The 19,265-nt window shown below is 40.7% G+C and overlaps 1 protein-coding gene across 1 annotated transcript in view; it reads left to right on the top strand.

Annotated features, from left to right (window-relative positions):
* rell1 (RELT like 1) overlaps positions 1-8,627 on the top strand; it is a 40,859-nt gene extending 32,232 nt beyond the window's left edge. The window contains exons 3-7 of the mRNA XM_003226251.4: positions 2,292-2,363; positions 2,843-2,900; positions 3,490-3,732; positions 4,415-4,637; positions 6,396-8,627. Of these exons, the coding sequence (XP_003226299.1) occupies positions 2,292-2,363; positions 2,843-2,900; positions 3,490-3,732; positions 4,415-4,634 (593 nt within the window). The 3' untranslated portion in view covers positions 4,635-4,637; positions 6,396-8,627. The remainder of the gene's footprint in view (positions 1-2,291; positions 2,364-2,842; positions 2,901-3,489; positions 3,733-4,414; positions 4,638-6,395) is intronic.
* The last annotated feature ends 10,638 nt before the right edge of the window (positions 8,628-19,265 follow it).

Raw genomic sequence — 19,265 nt, 5'->3', positions numbered from 1 at the left:
ACAATGTGTGCGTGGGTGTTCCATTTCAGCAGCCACAAGCAACAGTGACTCTGACAACGGATGCATCCCTGTATGGATGGGGTGCACATTCCGGCTCCCTTATGGTCAAAGGCAAATGGACACAGCAGGAGGCCCAACATCATATCAATCTCCTCGAGCTCATGGCAGTACAGCGGAGCCTCCATGCATTTCAGGACTTGTGCCATGGCAAGGTAGTCCAACTATGCACCGACAATACCACGGTAGCGTGGTATATCAACAAACAAGGGGGCACAAAGTCACACTCCCTCCTAAAGAGGACCATGGACATATGGCATTGGTGCTTAGCCAACCACACCCATTTGATAGCTGTGCATGTTCCGGGAGAAGACAACAGTATCGCAGATACATTGAGCAGGGAACAAGACTCGACTCACGAGTGTTCCCTTCATCCTGCCGAAGCGACTTCTCTTTTCCAGAGGTGGGGCAGTCCCCTGATAGATCTGTTTGCAGCACCACACAATGCAAAATGCGATCTATTCTGTGCCAGACGGCAGGAAGACCAGACACGAGGGTGCCTGGGAGATGCCTTCATGTTCCACTGGTCGGGACCACTTCTGTACGTGTTTCCACCGATACCCCTTCTCAACAGAGTAGTATCAAAACTGTATCACGACAGAGCCAACTGCATACTCCTCACGCCGTTGTGGCCCAGGCAGCCCTGGTTTGCTCTCCATCGGATGATGTCGCAAGGGCAGTATCTTCCCCTTCCACTTCGCCCGGACTTGCTCACAGCAGACCAGGGACGCCTCCGCCACCCAGACATTGCATGTCTCAGACTCACGGCATGGAGGATTCATCCTGACCATTGTCTCAAGCAGTGAGAGACATATTGGATGCAGCACATAAACCATCAACAAAGCGATCATACGCTTACAAATGGAAAAAGTTTACTGACTTTGTCCGGCGACAAGACATAGAACTGTTGACAGCTCCAACATCAATAGTGTTGGAATTTCTTGCATCACTAGCAACTCAAGGCTTACATTTGCCATCCCTCAAGTGTTACTTAGCAGCAATCTCGGCAAATTGGAAAGAAACAGGACGCCAGTCTTGTTTCCAAGACCCTCTTATACAACGGTTTCTGCAGGGGTACAGAAACATGCGACCTCCAGTAACACCTCCTATACCGGCATGGAGCCTTCAATTGGTTCTCTCTGCATTACAGAAACCACCCTTTGAGCCATTGGCCTAGGTGGATCTCTCATATCTCTCATGGAAAGTGGCATTTCTGCTAGCTATTACCACAGCTCGAAGAGCAAGCGAGCTTTGTGCATTGAGAGTAGATCATCCTTATATGAGATTCCATGCTGACAAGGTTATCATGCGCACTGGTATCTCATTCCTTCCTAAAGTAGTCTCTGCATTCCATCTGACTGAGGATATTGTGATACCCTCATTTTTTCAGAACCCTTCCACTCCACTCGAACACTCTCTGCATCTACTGGATGCCAGGAGGGCACTTGCATATTATGTGGAAAGGACTAAAGAGTTCAGAGCTTCACCCAGACTTTTCCTGAAGTATGCTTCTCAATCAAAAGGTCTACCTGTTTCCTCCCAGAGGTTATCAGGATGGATTGTGGCCACCATTCGGCTAGCATATGAGCTAGCTCATCAGCAGCCTCCATTTGTCATCAAAGGACACTCTACTAGAGCGGTGGTGACTTCCACAGCATACAGCCATGGCATACCGCTCCACGAAGTGTGTAGAGCAGCCACATGGGCCACGCCACTCACCTTTGTGGCCCAGTACAAAGTGGATCTGCTCTCCAGGAAGCAAGCAGCATTTGGCAGAGCGGTTCTTGGATCAGCACTGTCATGACGCCCACCGACCATGGTGAGTAGCTTGCTAGTCTACCACATGTGCTTATTTCACCAGACACCACGAAGAAGAAGCAATGGTTGCTTACCTGTAACCAGGTTTCTTCGAGTGGTGATCTGTGAAATTAGCACATCCCCACCCATCCTCCCCGCTGATCATCATGACTTTTTTCTCTAGCCGCTTTCGGCGGCGGGGAACTGAAGCTACATCCCCACCTCTGCATATATGCCTTCTGGGGAAGATGGGCGGGGCTGTAGCCAAAGTACTTCAAACAGCTGTTTTAAGGTTCCGAGCGCATTGCTGGGGGGCAATTACTACCACATGTGCTAATTTCACAGATCACCACTTGAAGAAACCAGGTTACAGGTAAGCAACCATTGCTTTCATAGTTAATGGAGAATGTTGTTGAATTTTTTGTTTCTATTTTCAGAACTGAATGAAAGTACAAATGATAATAGTGACACTGTGGGGCAAATCGTTGACTACATTATGAGAAATGAAGGTACTTTAGCTTTTTAAAGATGAACATATTGATCTGGCGGTTAGACTTCTAAATCCTTTTGGTTCTTGTTGAATTATATTGAAGGTTTTCAGACATTTAAAGCTTTTAATTCATGGCACGCCTCATATTATGTACTTTAATGTATAAGAACAGAACTTGCACTGGCAAATTCTCTGTGCTCTCTGAATTTGCATTTGTACAGATAGTAAATGAGCTAACTCTGAAGAGTGTTTGTGAAAGAATATCTGGGAGAATGTTCAGGTCTGATACACTAATCACAAATTTAGATTGAATTGGACTTTCGTGACTTACTCCAGCAAAGCATAGATAGGATTGCACCTAGAGAAAGATTTTCCAGCCAAACTTCAGCCAGCTTTTAGGTCATGGTTCATTAATTTGCTTCTGCCTGACTTGTTTTTGGTATCTGTGTGTATAAGGAATACCCTCAAAGTGTTAAATATTTTTTATCTCTTTTACAGCTAATGCTGATGTGTTGAAGGCCATGGTGGCAGACAACTCTGTATTTGACCCAGAAAGGTAAAAAAAAACCCTCATGTATACTTGTCCCAACTTGCTTCAAAGAGTATTGTGTGAAGCACATTCACTGTTTGATAAAGTTACTTGTAGAAGCTGTTTGCTGAAGCTATTATATGGATGGGTTTGTCCTGGTGGTGTTGCAAACCCTATCTACTTTGTGTGTTCTATAAGAATTGCTTTTATTTCATTTTTTTCAAACTAATATTAAAAACCCTCTCCCAAATAAACATTTATATGAATAAAAGTACATGTGGGCATATAAATGTATGAATAGGGTGTGTGGGAAGAGATGAATGGGATGAGACTTGACATGGCATTTTCTTCACTAATACAAATGCTTTCCCTTTAGTCTGCTAAAGAAGAAACTGGCATAATTTTAAATATAAGAAAAAGTGAATGTAATTCCTGTTTAAAAGCTACTTCTATATCTATACACTCACTTAATTTCTTTAGCAGGTGTAGATGCAAAAGATTACTCCAAAGATTTTGTATAAAAGTGGAATTTATAATAAAGAGGAGAATAGAAAATAAAGAAGCTGTCTCTGTAATATTAATGTTTTTGTGGGTTTTTTTCTATCCCAAACAATAGCCCAACTAGTCCAGGTAGCCCAACTACCCCAGGTAGCCCTACAACTCCAGTTTCTCCTGTCTCACCTGGAGGGTCAAAACATACCTGTCGAGGCCGTCATTTGCATACTGTTGGTGGAGTTGCAGGGACAGGTGCCTGTACTCGCTGCAATCAGAAAAGATGGCATATTTTCAGTCCATCAAAGAAATCTAAAGAAGTAAGAAGAGGTCGGCATGGAGAAGTCACTGTGCTCTCTGTGGGAAGGTGTGTTTATTTGGTTTCAGTATCTCATTGCATTGATATTTCTGTATTCAGCTTCCCTTTAAACAGATGATGAAGCTGGTATTGAAAAGGTAATTGGTATGCTTTGTCCTGGTGGGTAAAATAATCCGTAATTGGGTGTATATATTGTCAGTTATCAGTAGTCAGCGTTATTAAAGAATGAAAGATTTCACTTTTCAATTCTGTTTGATTTCTTTTCTAAAATGGTACTGTCATCTTGGATTGTGCACTGTTTCTTTAGCACACATTCTTGAAGTTTTATTGAATCATTGTGAAAACCTAGTTTAAGTTAAAAAACATATAGAACAACAATATCTTTCTTCAGCTATCCGATTCCTTTCAATATAGACAGTTCTAAACAAGGTTTGTGGTTCCTCTCTTTGTAAAGCTAACAAGGATGAGAGGATCACAAATTGAATTCTGTGACTGGAAAGCTCAGTGGGCAGTAAGAAGATGGCTGCAAATATTTCATGATAGGGCAGAGGATTTGAGACATACCCTTTTACCATATATCACATTTTTGTTATGTTTTTAAAAAGAAAATTCATATTAGAATCAGTTTTTTTTAAAAAAAGAACTACTTGGATAAAATATACCTCATTATTCAAAGGTGTATGAGAGAAGATTGAGGCCTATTAATAGTTTGTGATTCTCCCTCCCCCAGATTTAGAGTCACAAAGGTGGAACATAAATCTGCTTCAAAGGAGCGCCAAAACTTGGTGTCTGTCAGCGGTGGAGAAGGTGTTAGTGGTGGAACACCAGCGACTCCTGTCAAAGAATGCCCTAAAGGAGTGACAGTTACACCTGCTGGGAAACGGGGATCCAAAGAACTGCGTTGCACTCCTCCCCAGCAAGAACAGAGAGCAAGATCTGGTTCAGAATAACAGGTGGGCATGTGGGTTATATAGACCCAAAACGGGTTCAGTATGCTGTTGATTTTAAATCAGAGTTGGAAATGACCTTTTGACTGAAGGTTCTTTTCAGGGTTGGATTACTTATTGGGGCTGCCCCAAACCCGGCGTAAAGACGCAAGGAGGGCCAGGTATTAAATGTATCATTATCATAATCAAAGCTGTGTCTCCACAGCTTAAAGATAATAATAATAAATAATAATGATCTTATTTATATCCTGCTTTTCTCCCTCACGGGACCTAAAGCAGCTTACAACATATTAAAATCACATAAACAACAATCAGTACATCACAATAAATATAAGCATAATAAACACATTACAAAAACACCTACAATATACATTCACAGTTCATGTGGCATTGTATTGAGACATGTATTGCATTTTACTCCAGTCCATAACATGATATTTCCTGTCATTCCTGATTAGTGATATCAAATTGTTACATGACTTATTTGCTTACTTTTATTTCCTCAAACCAATATTCAAAATGCCAAATTATGTAGTCCTTGTCTCAATCAACAAAAAAAACCCAGAAACACAAACATTTATCTTTTTATTTCACATTTCCATCTACTAACTAACGTATGACCTCCATTTGTAGAGGGAAGACATTCCTGGACTTTGTGTGAATATCTTAAGTCATAGATAATGGTGAACCCTATAATCTTCTGGGAGCCCCTAGTGGTGCAGATGGTTAAACCGCTCAGCTGCTGAACTTTCTGATCAAAAGGTCAGCAGTTTGAATCCAGGGAGCAGAGTGAGCTCCTGCTGTTAGTCCCAGTTTCTACCAACCTAGCAGTTCGAAAACATGCAAATGTGAGTAGATCTAAAGAATAGAACAGAATAGATCTAAAAACCAAACATTTACTGGTAAGAAATCAGAATTTGCTAGACTTGCTAAACAAACTGATTTTCCTTTTTATGAAGTACATCTAAAGTGTGTTCTGCATAGTCTACTGTAAACACTGCATAGCAGATTTGTGTAAATGGCTAAAACAGCTAGTAGATGACAGGAGGCTGTTGTGGCAGCATCAATGTTAGTAGTAGTGGGGCTAAGTGGAGTCGGGGAGGGGGGCAGGTGTGTGGAATTGCACTTCCTTTTGTTGACCTGGAAAAAATAATAGTGATACAGTAAATTGATTATAAACCCTTGAAAGGAAACTGGGAGTTCTGGTGGCCCTACAAATGATGGATTGCAGTTCTCATGATTCCTCCTTTATGGCTTTGCTAGTGAGGGCTGATTGGACTGTCACCAAAGGATGGCCTCTTGCTCCAAACATGGCCATTTTTGTGGGGAGATCCATCCAGATGCTTGCCTGTAGCATGCTGCACCTGGCATTTGCAGAGAAGTCTGGATACCTTAAGCAAACCAAACCTAATATCCACAAGTCTTGTATCTAAATTCAAACCCCACTATCCTGTAAACAGAACAAACTACAGTCTTCCAACTGTTACTGTATCACAACTCCCATCATCTCTAGTCATGATATCCACTGATGAGGAATACAAGAGTTGTAATCTAGCATCTGGAGAGCTACATAAAATGACATGATGGGTCAAATTTGGCCTGTAGGCCTTGAGTATGTGCGCTAGAATACAGATACTTTGTATAATGATAAAGATTATCGGACCAGTTTTAATATTAATATTGGATAATTGCTGCATATTGAAAACATGACATTTGCGACTTCAACTAATATGTCTGTTTTTCTCTCTTTCTCTTCCATCACAGATAGAGGCTTTTCGAAAAAGCACAGACAATGTATTTGGAAAAATGCCAACCTTGGACACTAATATCTCACCAAAGACTTATTTGGGAATGCAGTCCTGCTGTGCATTGCTTACATGATTGAATTTATGTGTGGTTGCATCCCAGATATTTAACATTTTTTTTAGTAACTGAAAACAATGATATTTTAGCAATCGGATTACTGTGTTATATGGTCAGCAGTTTTATATTTAAATTATAATACATTTCCACTTTTAATAAGGGGGGATTTAATGATTTTTTTTTTAATGGAAAAAACAAAGGTCAGGTTACCAAAATACTGTTGCATTATGTTGTATTACATTTTTAGAGGACTGAAGTTGGATATATTGCCCCTTTTTGGGAACGAATTGGAGGAGACCAAAGTTCTGAACCATATTTTGGACTTAATTTATTATTAAGATAACAGTGATGGGTAAATCAAGCACTACTTAATTATATTTCCTCTGTATACTTTCCGTAGTTACTATTTTGTGTTCAAAGCAATATGTGCAGCCTATTGTTTGCTCTTGAGACCACAATATATTCATGGTTGCTGAAGTATTAGATACTGATGCAATCTCAAAGCAGCCTATTTAGCTTTGCTGACTTTTCAATGAGTAACTGTGGAACCAATTTATGATTTTGTTTGTGTGTGTGTGCATGTGTTGATCTGAGCGTCTTAATTTTGGGGACTGGTGATTCCTTCAGCTAAATTGTGAAGACAACCTTCTGAGTTCTCTGAGATATTGCAACCTTTGGAGAATTTCAGAAGTTTGTTAATTATGAGCTCGAGATGCAAGTGAGAAAAACACTGTTCATAACATTATGTTGTCATGACCCGAGAGATTGTGAGCTATGCTAGAGCCAATTGATTTCCAGTATAACTCTTTTGTATATTTAATAATCTTTGTATTTTCAGTTTAGCAGAAATTAACGACTTGAGCATATGAAAATTTGGGTGAAGTATAGGAAAATGGAAACATGTTTGTTTTTCATCAAAAGTGCAGGAGGAAATATTTAAAGGGCAAGTTTTGTAAGTGATTAATCTGACCAAAATCCCTCTTATTCAAAAATTTTGAAATATAAATCAGTATTTTTCATTCAATGCAAATTGTGTGGGCCTTGAAACCAAAAACTTTATCAGAATGTCAATCCATTTTAGATTGCTTGCTTGATAAGAGAAAATATATTCCAGAACCTCACCTAAAAAATAATACATCTTGATATCATATATACTTTTTTTTGGAAGAATAGCAGCTAAGCATTTGGTGACACTAAGCATGTTCGGTTCTCATTGATCTGTTTTGGGCATTTTTGTTTAGTATTTTTTCTAAATACCTTTGTTGTACTTCTGGAAAGCTTCAGATTCCCAGCAGCCTCCAAATACTACACTTTTATGGGTAGATGGTATTATTTTGTTTATGTAATTCTGACCTTTGTATCTAGATGACCTTTGTATATGATGACCTTTGTATAGTCACAGCTAAGTTCTTCTATTGATTTCAGTGAGACTTAAGCCCAAGTCCTACTCATGCATATGTGATCCCTGATTGACTAAAACTATATAATTGACTTGAAAAATTCAATGTTAGACATATTACAGGATTTTTTTATAATTGTGAAATACATTTTAAAGATATAAGGGGAACTGGGAAAGCTATTATCCCTAGAAAGCACTGCTTCTGTGATAGAGGCCAACAGTTAGTCATGAATCTTTTATCACACTTTTGTGCTACACAAAGCATAATGGATGTAAAAGCTGCAACTCGTACTCTAGAGGCCAGTCTTTGTGTGTAAAGAAGGTTATTTTGGTGCAATCCTGTCTGTATAATGAAATGTGTCAGTGGATGAAACTTTGTTTGAAGCACCTGATTTATCTAGCATTCCAGGACCCCCTTGTAAAATCTATGATCAGCTTAGCTAGATGAAACTGCACTGACCATCTGTTCGAGTCGTTTCCGTGCATAAATCATGTATATACCTTTTTATCCTGTTGACAGAGCAGATTGTGGAAGTGGTGTTCATATGCCTCAAATGAGTATATCATGGTTGTCTTATAACACAAGCTACTGTATATTGTATGACGTGTGACTTGCCATAGTAAAGACAAAGCTCCCTTTTTACAAGCATGTGCATTAAATGTATTTTAACAATACGGTTTGTATGAATATTTTCTACAACTTGAAAAATAAAAATGACAAGCCCCTTTTTAAATGCTCTGTTGCATTGTTTTCTTTCAAGCCAGATGTCATATCCTTCATATTAAAATGTTGAAAATCTGGAAGGGGGATCTGGTCCATCATCAAATTCCTTAGGACAGGGAAGGCAATAATTCATCAATATGGGACATACATGCATTCCTGTTATCTTTCCAAAATAGTAAAGGGCCTAAATGGGTTGTGAGAACTCTTTGTTGTTAAGATAGAAAATGTGTGAAAATAACTGGAGGGTGTTAATGTAATTGTGATTGTAGATAACTTTATGCATTTGGCTGATTTCTCTGAAAGAGCAAGATGACAGTTTTGCAGGGAGAAAGGTTTTGATAACATAATTTCCATGTGTCTCATGTTATACATGTTTTTATGCACATATAGTAAATGGGCTTATTTAATGTTTATTTAAAATATCAATTTTAGGCAGTATGAACTTGCTCTCTGTGATCCATATTTGCCTAAAGGATTTGCTCATTGTTGTGGCAGACAAAATGTTAAGCTTATTACATGCTACAGTGCTTTTTTCAAAAGGTGTTAAGTTTAGGGAATAAAATCTGTGCCTAGTTTCTTTGTGAAACCACTCTTCTGTACAGCATGCAGTGGTTGCCGCTCTCTGCTTTCAGTTTTGATCTGAAAATAATATAAAGCAAGTATGATCACTCCTTGATAATATCACTTCTTTTATCATCCTTAGGGAGGGAGAGCTACACAAAGCACAACAAAAGTTGGTGATTGTAGAGGTACGACAAGAGCTGAAGTATTATAAAAAGTTTGTCACAATTTTATAAAAATGGATTCTATTCCTACTATTCCTTGTTTTGTAAAGAGAAGATTTACATAGACATTGTGAGTAAAGTTAAAAGATTATATGAACCTTAGTGTATTTAACTGATAAAGTTCTTGGCAACTTGTGCCAATGTAATGCAGGCTTTATTCTATCCAGTATAAGATTACACATGTATGTGTTTAACCTTCACTGATATGATTATTCACAGATTTACTGCCATCTCCACGACTGACTGAGCTGCAGACTGAAAGGTCCCAGGTTCAAGCCTCGGGAGCGGTGTGAGCGGCCGCTGTTAACTCCAGCTCCTGCCAACCTAGCAGTTCGAAAACATGCCAATGTGAGTAGATCAATAGGTACCTCTCCGGCGGGAAGTTAACGGCGCTCCATGCGGTCATGCCAGTGGCCACATGACCTTGGAGGTGTCTACGGACAACGCCGGCTCTTCGGCTTAGAAATGGAGATGAGCACCAACCCCCAGAGTCAGACATTACTGGACTTAACGTCAGGGGAAACCTTTACCTTTTTTACCACGACTGACATATGCAGTTTTTAAAATAGGGACTTCGGTAGAACCAGGATCCATCTTTAGCTGCATTCAGTTGAGACAGGCTTAGGGCCCTTCCACACAGCCAAATAACCCATAATATTAAGGCAGAATAACCAACAATATCTGCTTTGAACTGGAATATCAGAGTGTATACTGCAATATATCCCAGTTCAAAGCAGATAATGTGGGATTATATTCAGCTGTGTGGAAGGTGCCTTAGTCAGTGGTCAAACCTTTGGTTTGGGGAGGAAATCAAACAGAGCCTGGCCATTTGCATGTTCCCTTAGCTGCCTAGCTTTTACTTGGCTGTGCAGATAGAAGGGGATGAGATTGGAGTGATAGGACACATCTGTTTACTTGAGTGCTATTTTTGGGAGAAAAGGATATAAATAAGATAAAATCCTTCTTATAAATGGAATGGGAACTGTGCAGTCCTCCAGATATTGGATGCAACCCTCAGCAAGTGTGATTGATGATGAGGAATGCAGTTAAACAACATGCAAAAGGCTACTTCCTATTTTGGAAAGCAGATGCAAAGGTCCTTTATTAATATTTATACCCCTTCCATTAGGTTTAGAATATTCTAATTTATTCATTCTTGTTAGCATAAGTCAACTAACAGCAATTGCAAATGAGAGACTTCCAAGTCATCTTGTTATCATCAGCTCTGTTCATATCTTCCAAGGATGTGGTTTCTTTCATTGTGTCTGTCTATATATAATGCTGTCTTTATTTTCCTACTGTTTTCTGTCTTGTCAAGCATTGTTGGCTCTTTCTGAGTCACAATATGTCCTAAGTATGACATCTCAGTTTAGTCACTTTAGCTTCTAGTGACAGTTCAGGCTTTGTCTTTTTGCAAGTTCATAGTATCTGTAGAACACTCCTCCAGTATCACATTTCAAATAAATTGATTAAATGTCTATAATGGAGCTTCCTAAACTTGTCATGTTGGTGACACACTTGTTAGACATGCATCTTTTCACGACACGGTATGGAATTTTTTCCTTCACACTTCTTACGTACTGTAGTTGATTTTTGCATAGTTTCCTCTGTAGTCGCTCCATGTGATTCCTCACAAACATGATTGTCAACAGATTTTCTTTTCTTAATTAGAAACTTATCAATTTTAATAGTAATTATTGCAAGTCAATCAACAAATTGTGCAAATAATAAACTTTATAACTTTACCTACACTTAGGCAACATCGGCATTCCACTTCTGTAGTTATTAAACCTCTTTGGAGGTTTTTAAACTGGCTGGATGGCTATCCAGGGATGCTTTAACTATCTTCCTGCCTGGCTGAAATGGGTTGGACTAGATGCCCTCTGGGGGTCCCTTCTTCCTACTTGCTCTCTTTGGTGCAGCCTTTGTGGGGGCAGGAGTGGAGGGGAACACTTTTCAAGCAACAAACCTAGGGACTGCAGGTAACACACAAGTGTGTTACAACACACAGTTTGGAAAGCCCTGGTCTATAGAATCACAAAATGAATGTCCTTAGACTTATTAATGTCTTAATTATTAATGTCTTTAAGAGCCATATCGGCTTAGAGGTTTAAGGCAATACAGGAATGGGATGATGTGATGTATCTTTGCCAGTCACAAGCAATCATCATTCTCATCTCAATTTGGCTTTTTTTTTTTCAAAGGAAAATTGGAACCATGTAAAGGGTAAGTTGTCAACAAGTGCTTGTTATGATATTACACATTCCATATGCACACAAATGGAATGGAATGGAATGAATGAAAATGGTTTCGCTTTAATCTTGTTCTGTCATTATGACAAAATGTCATAGGTTCAGGAGGGATGAACGCATCTGCAATTTGCTGACCTAAAATATTGTTATTGTGTCCATTAGTTGTGTATGACTTCACGGTGTCTGTTGACTATGATAAGCCCATACATTTCACAGGATTTTCTTAGGCAAGGAATACTGTATATACTTGTGTATAAGTCTAGAAATTTTACTCGGAAATTGACTTCAGAAAACTGGGTTGACTTATCCACATTTAAAAAAATTGGGTTGACTTATCCACATTAATCCACATTGCCTTTAAGGGCTCACATCCACAGGCCACAAACAGCAATACTGGGTACTCCGGGTCAGCGCCACTGGAGTTTACACAACCAAACACCGAGCCAGTTCAGTGTCTGCTGGGTGTCCATACAATACAGCTGAATGGACACAGAATGGTGCCATTGGACCACCACCCTTACCTTCCCCTTGTTGCCCTCTGTTTGGAGGCGACCTCTGGGCTAATAGTCATTGCTTATTACATTCACTGACAATGGCTGGAGTGATACAAGAGAGGAGGGAGGAAATACTCCTTTCTTTCCACTTTGCGTTCTCCAATTGCTCTGTTTTATGCTCAGTGGTCACCGCTAAACCAAGGATGACAGGGAGAAGGTAAATTTCACCCCATGTCTCCAGGCTGCCCATGCCTAGGAAAAGTAGGGTGGCCATGTGAATGGGCATGGCTACTTCCAAATAGAAAGTGGCCAAACTGTTCATGTTGTTACAAAGTACAGGTACTTACCCCGTTTTCCCCAAAATAAGACCTACCCTGAAAAAAGACCTATCATGATTTTCAGCATTTCTGAGAATGCTCGAAATATAAGTCCTATTTCAAAAATAAGCCCTAGATATAATTAATTTTAAAAGTCAATTTGGGAAAATAAGACTGCCCCTGAAAACAACCCCTAACACATCTTTTGGAGCTAAAATTAATATAAGACCCCCATCTTATTTTGGGGGAAACCGGGTACTTAGGCAATCCCTCGTTGTCTGTGTATGATGGCCTTCCAAGTTCTTGGAAGATGCCTTTGTGTGAATTTTTTTAATGTTTTGGTGCACAGCCGATCAACATACAGTCTTCACAGAGTGAGGATCCCAACCAGTGGCATGGTTAACATGATGATGGCTTCTCAATCTGTTGTAGTTTTCTTCCACCTTCACAGCCTTTGTAACATGTACCATGTTCCGCCTGATCTGCCATTGAGGTCTTCAGATTGTGCTAGGTCTGAAACCTCCCCTGCGCCCCCCCTGCCCCCCCAGTAGTGGTTACACCCACAGGTTCATTGGAATTTGTAAGCCCCCTCACCACGAAAAGATGACAATCCATCAAGGGTAAGCTCTGAAGCTTCAGGGAGCCAAGCTGGCACATCCCACAAATATTTAAAACATTTAGCAGCCTCATCTTGCATTGGGTGAATGGACCCCATACATCATGTGGACATCTCAGAGTCCATTCACACTCTCCCCCCAACTTATTTTCCTTGTGTAGATAGCCCTTTCCTGCAAAAGGTGAGAGCTTAAGTCTATCTGGGGATAACTTAAAAGAAGCATGAAACCTCTCTATCTGCCACATTATAACTTCTAACCTGCTTGAGTGGGATACGTGGTGGCGGCCAGGGATGGCTGGTCCCTGAGCTGGTGCTTTTCTTTCCCCTTTCTGTGGAATGCCTCAACTTCTCCACAGCTTATTCCAAAATCGCTCATTTTGGGCCCCAATCTACCCTCAATTTATACATAAAGTTCACTTATACATGAGTACTCAAGAGATGGTATTTTCAGTTCCTTCTTCTGAAACACAGTCCACAGCACCCAATATTTGTTGACTATCTCCCATTCAAGTGTTAACCAGGGCTAACATTGCTTAGTTTCCCAGACCAAACAGGATCTGGTGCCTGTATGGAATTTTATCCCTTGAGAACTAACTTCTCTAAGTTCCATGGAGAATACTCTTAATGGCTATAAGTCATGACAGCAGTGGTCAGAGTCAGGGTGGGAACAGATCAGTCTATTTCAGGTTGATATCAGTAACAGGAACCCTGGTAGCGAAGTGTGTTAAAGCACTGAGCTGCTGAACTTGCAGACCAAAAGGTCGCAGGTTGAAATCACGTGAGCGGAGTGAGCGCCCACTGTTAGCTCCAGCTTCTGCCAACCTAGCAGTTCGAAAACATGCCAGTGTGAGCAGATCAATAGATACCGCTCCGGCGGGAAGGTAATGGCGCTCCATGCAGTCATGCCGACCACATGACCTTGGAGGTGTCTACGGACAACGCCGGCTCTTCGGCTTAGAAATGGAGATGAGCACCAACCCCCAGAGTCAGACATGACTGGACTTAACATCAGGGGAAACCTTTACCTTTACTATCAGTAACAGGGATGGTAGGAGGTCTGCTCCTCCAGATGTACAGCTCTTGTCAGGCCTTGCAAGCTTAGCCAATTATGAAAGATGGAAGCTGTAGTCCAAGAATGGCTAGAAGACCACACAGTCCCCATCTGTGGTGATCACTGCCATCATAGCATGCTAGAAATCCAAAGCAAATGAAGTGCTCTTTGCAATGAAACGAATGAAGGGGAAACCTTATAGCGGGGTGGATTTGAAACTTCCGATAAATACCACTTATGTAGCCTCACAACCCTACTCAACTAACTTTTTTTCGTTCAGTGTTTCTGAACTTTTTTGTCGAATGCAGCTTGTAGATTTTGCCTAATATGGAGATTAAAAGTAACAGCACAGTAAAGGAAATTAGTATTAAGTTTTCTCCCTCCCTGAATTTAAGGCCATTTTCATATTCAAAATAGAGTGACCTGAAAGATCAAAAAGTCTCACTAGAGTAAAATGTTCCTCTACTGCTTTCACTGTGACCCATTTTTGAACCTGTTCTGCATCTATTCAATAGGGAGTTTAAAGTTTGCCCTATGTAACCTTTCTTCTTTCAAATAGATTATGTGACATCTACAATCTGTTAAGCTGGCATTGGTAACTAGTCTAGGGACCAGTCTTTTGGGATGGAGCAGGAAAGATTTAGATTGCCAAAAACACCTCCTCTGAAAGAAAACTGACCAATCGTTCCTACCATTTATTTTAAACTAGCTTGGGAACCCGGCGGTGCCCGGGTTATTAGAAGAAGGCATTATTTGTTTTGGCATATTAGGTAATATCACTGAAGTTTGGTCCAGATCCGTCATCGGCTAGATTCAGGGCTCTCTGAATAAGGGTGAACTATAACTCCCAAAATCAAGGTCCATTCCCACTAACCCCTGCAGTATGTTCAGTTTGTCATGGGGCTTCTCTGTGCCAAGTTTGGTCCCAGTCCATTGTGAGTAGGGGTCACAGTACCAGTGAAGGTACTGCAAGTCCCATTATCCATGGCAAGTTTGCTCCAGATCCTTCGTTGGTTGGGTTCACAGTGCTCTCTGGATGTAGGTCAAGTAGAACTCCTGTAAATCATGGTGAGTTCTCCCCAAACCTCTTGTTCAGTTGCTGATCAATTCCTCTGTTAACTGTGTGCCATAGGAAAGGGTAGCAAAGGGTTAAGGGAGAGGCAGTTGGCGGGGTCATGCAAATGAAGGAACCCTGGGATGCCCATTCTGGAGGAAAAACAGAACATCTACGGTGAAATGGTCCCCGCATGGAAGCCTTCGCTTGGGGGGGGGGGGGGGGAGGGGGGGCAGAATGGTGTTTGTGGAGGACACAGGCAGGGTTTGGGCTCCAAGTTCATGGCACTCACTATAACCTGCACGTCAGTGGAAGGAGGGCCATTGGTGTCTCCTGCTCAGTGGAAACTATAGGTATTTGAAGAGGTGGGAGGCTGTCTGTGTAAGTGGACACATCCTCCACATACATACATACACATTTTCACTTTTGTTATATGTATGTATGTATGTATGTATGTATGTATGGATAGATAGATAGATAGATAGATAGATAGATAGATAGATAGTCAAAATTCCCCTAGCAATTCCCCTCCCAAATGATATTGAGCCAGACAACAAATAAATGTAATAGCTAAATGCTACAAAATTAGTAAACAACTCATCCTGCCAAAAACCTAATTGTTACCTTGTTACTAAAGTGCTTCAAAGTAACGTTGTAGGTCATTGTTTCAAAAACGTAACAGTTCTACTTTTAATAGATTACTTCTAAGCTCTGGGAGCCCTGAGCTGCTGAACTTGTTGACCAAAAGGTCAGCGGTTCGAATCCGGGGAGCGGGGTGAGTTCATGCTGTTAGCCCCAGCTTCTACCAACCTAGCAGTTGAAAATGTGCAAATGTGAGTAGATTAATAGGTACCGCTCCGGCGGAAAGGTAACAGTGCTCCATGCAGTCATGCCGGCCACATGACCTTGGAAGTGTCTATGGACAATGCCAGCTCTTCGGCATAGAAATAGCCATGAGTACCAACCCCCAGAGTCAGACACGTCTAGACTTAACATCAGGAGAAAACCTTTACCTTTTTCTAAGCTCTGGGAACACTTAAAAAATGAGGACAAAGCAGTGATTCCCAAACTTTAATTCGCCAGGTGTTTGGGCCTCAAACTCCTATAAGCCCTAGCTGATTTGCTTAACAGACAGGAATTATAGGAGTTGGAAGTCTCAACTATCTATGTAAATCACTGGAATACAGCATCACTTAACAGAAATACTGGCTGAAATACTGGATAGGAGTACTTCACTTTGTGCAAATGTCTTCACTAAATTTTTGCGAAGACCTCAAAGTCTGCATTCATCATGCATCACTTTACTGTGAAAGTTTAGAAGGACAAATGCTACCCAAGGCCAGTGGTAGATCATTAACAAATACTTTGGCATCTAGGCAAATGCTGGAAATTGTTTGGATTCCATTGCTTCAGCTAAATTGGGAACATGATCATGATGCAACAATCCTTTACACCTGGAGGTGGCAGTCTTTGTACATTGGGAAAAAAGCAAAGTCAGAAAATTGTTCTCGGGTTTTGCAAAATGAACCAGGGCAAGAACAATGTTTGATTAAATCTTGCCCTTCAGCTGAGGAACTTTGGGTTTAGTTTGTGTTACTAATCACATCCACTTGGGAATATGTTCTACTGAAACAAATAGCTCATAATTTTCGAGCAAACGTGCCTTTGATGAGGCTTTAAGATAGCTTCCAATATATCTCCATATATAAACTGTGTATGTGTATTGACTTATAGTGACCCCATGAATTTCATAGGGTTTCCTTAGATAAGGAACACTCAGAGTCTGGGCCATAGAGCAAATCAAGCCTGAATTCTCTTTAGATGCCAAGATGATTAAATTAAGACTGGCGTATTTTGGGCATATCATGAAAGGAAATGAGAGCACTGTTCCAAAGCAGATAGATATGTAACACAAGTTCTGGAACCTGCAAAGCCTAAGCAAGGCTATTGATGGCTTGCTATGAGTTTTCCAGCCTGTATGGCCATGTTCCAGAAGCATTCTCTCCTGACATTTTGCCCACAACTATGCCAGGCATTCTCAGAGGTTGTGAGGTCTGTTGAAAACTAGGGAAGTGAGGTTTATATATCTGTGGAATGTCTAGGGTGGGAGAAAAAACTCCTGCCTATTTGAGGAAAGTGTGAATGTTGAAGGGCCAGCTAACACCTCCCAACAAAGGATTCTCCCAGGCAGTAAGCAGCCAGACTTTGAAGCTGCGATGCTATTCAGTGCTAATCAAGCTGGCTAATTGCAACATTCACACTTGCCACAAACAGACAAGAGTTCTTTTTCCCATCTTGGACATTGCACAGATATATAAACTTCACTTGACTTCTTTCTAACAGACCTCACAACCTCTGAGGATGCCTGCCATAGATGCGGGTGAAAAGTCAGGAAAGAATGCTCCTGGAACATGGCCATACAGCCCGGAAAACTCACAGCAACCCAGGGATTTTGGCCATGAAAGCCTTCAACAACACAAGGCTATTGATGATAAGGTGACTTGGAAGTCTTTCAACTCATGTGCCTTCAAGTCGCTTCTAGAGTTATGGACAACCCTATCAATTTCATAAGGATTTCTTAAGCAAGGAACACTCAGACGTGATTTGTCAGTTCCTTCTTATCAGTTCACAGGATTGCCAAAGTTTGATATCAACTTCATGGCAGCTGACACAAACACACAACACTTCCTTTGAATAGGTAGATGCAAAGCCTTTGTCAAAACAACAGCTAGAAGTCATTTCTGTACATTTGAAAGTCATGAGTTGCAAATGGTTCATCTTCAAAAATCTTATTGCCAACAGTAGAGCCATTTGAGAAAAAGTAGCATGTGTGAAAATCAAATGATAAAATTTTGCTCTGCTTCACATGTTTTTGTTAACAAGTTGCACTGCATCCTTGACAGACATGAACTCGGAAAGAATGGCTGATGACAACTGAAGTTTGGGTGCCCTGTCAAGTAGCTTGCAATGTTTATCCTACCCCAGAGATAAGAAAGTGAGGCTAGGATTTGTAGTTCAAAATCCAAGGGAATATCTTACCAAATTTGCAATTAACGCATAGGGTTGCTGTGAGTTTTCTGAGCTGTATGGCCATATTCCAGAGGCATTATCTCCTGATGTTTCACCCAGATCTATGGCAGCCATTCGCAGAGGTTGTGAGGTATACTGGAAACTAGTATAGGGAGGTTTAGATATCTGTGAAAAGTCCAGGGTGGGAGAAAGACCTCTTGGCTGTTGGCGTGTGAATGTTGTAATTATTTACCTTGATTAACCTTTAATGGCCTTTCATCTTAAAGACCTGGCTGATTCCTGCCTGGGGGAATCTTTTGTTGGGATGTGTTAGCTGGCCCTGATTGTTTCCTGTCTAGAATTCCTGTTTTAAGGGTGTTGTTCTTTGTTTACTGTCCTGATTTTAGAGTTTCTAAACACTACTAGCTAGATTTGGTTTGTTTTCATGATTTCCTCCTTTCTGTTGAAATTGTCTGTATGCTTGTGGATTTCAATAGCTTCTCTGTGTAGTCTGACATGGTGGTTGTTAGAGTGGTCAAACATTTCTGTGTTCTGAAATAATATGCTGTGTCCAGGTTGGTTCATCAAGTACTCTGTTATGGCTGATCTCTCTGGTTGAGTTAGTCTGCAGTGCCTTTCATGTTCCTCAAGACCAGCTAATACCTCCCAACAAAGGATTCCACCAGGCAGGAAGTTGCAAGGCCATTAAATGCTAATCAAGGTGATTAATTACAACATTTACACATGCCTCCAACAGACAAGAGTTCTTTCTTCCACCTTGGACTTTCCACAGATATATAAACCCCCTTGTCTAGTTCCCAATATTCCTCACAACCTCTGAGGATGCCTGCCATAGATGTGGGCAAAACGTCAGGAGAGAATGCTTCTGAAACATGGCCATACTGCCTGGAAAACTCACAGCCACCCAGTGATTCCAGCCATGGAAGCCTTTGACAACACAATGAAGACATATTTTTCATAAGATAATCATAAGTATTTCTCAAATGTCATCAATGCATTTCATTTGGATCAAAGTATTCACAGCTCTATTACGGAAAATTAATGCAATG

The sequence above is a fragment of the Anolis carolinensis genome, chromosome 5 (assembly GCF_035594765.1).
Source record: "Anolis carolinensis isolate JA03-04 chromosome 5, rAnoCar3.1.pri, whole genome shotgun sequence".
NCBI lineage: Eukaryota > Metazoa > Chordata > Lepidosauria > Squamata > Dactyloidae > Anolis > Anolis carolinensis.
Note: the sequence above shows the minus strand (reverse complement) of the source record. Positions and strands in the feature narration are given on the sequence as shown.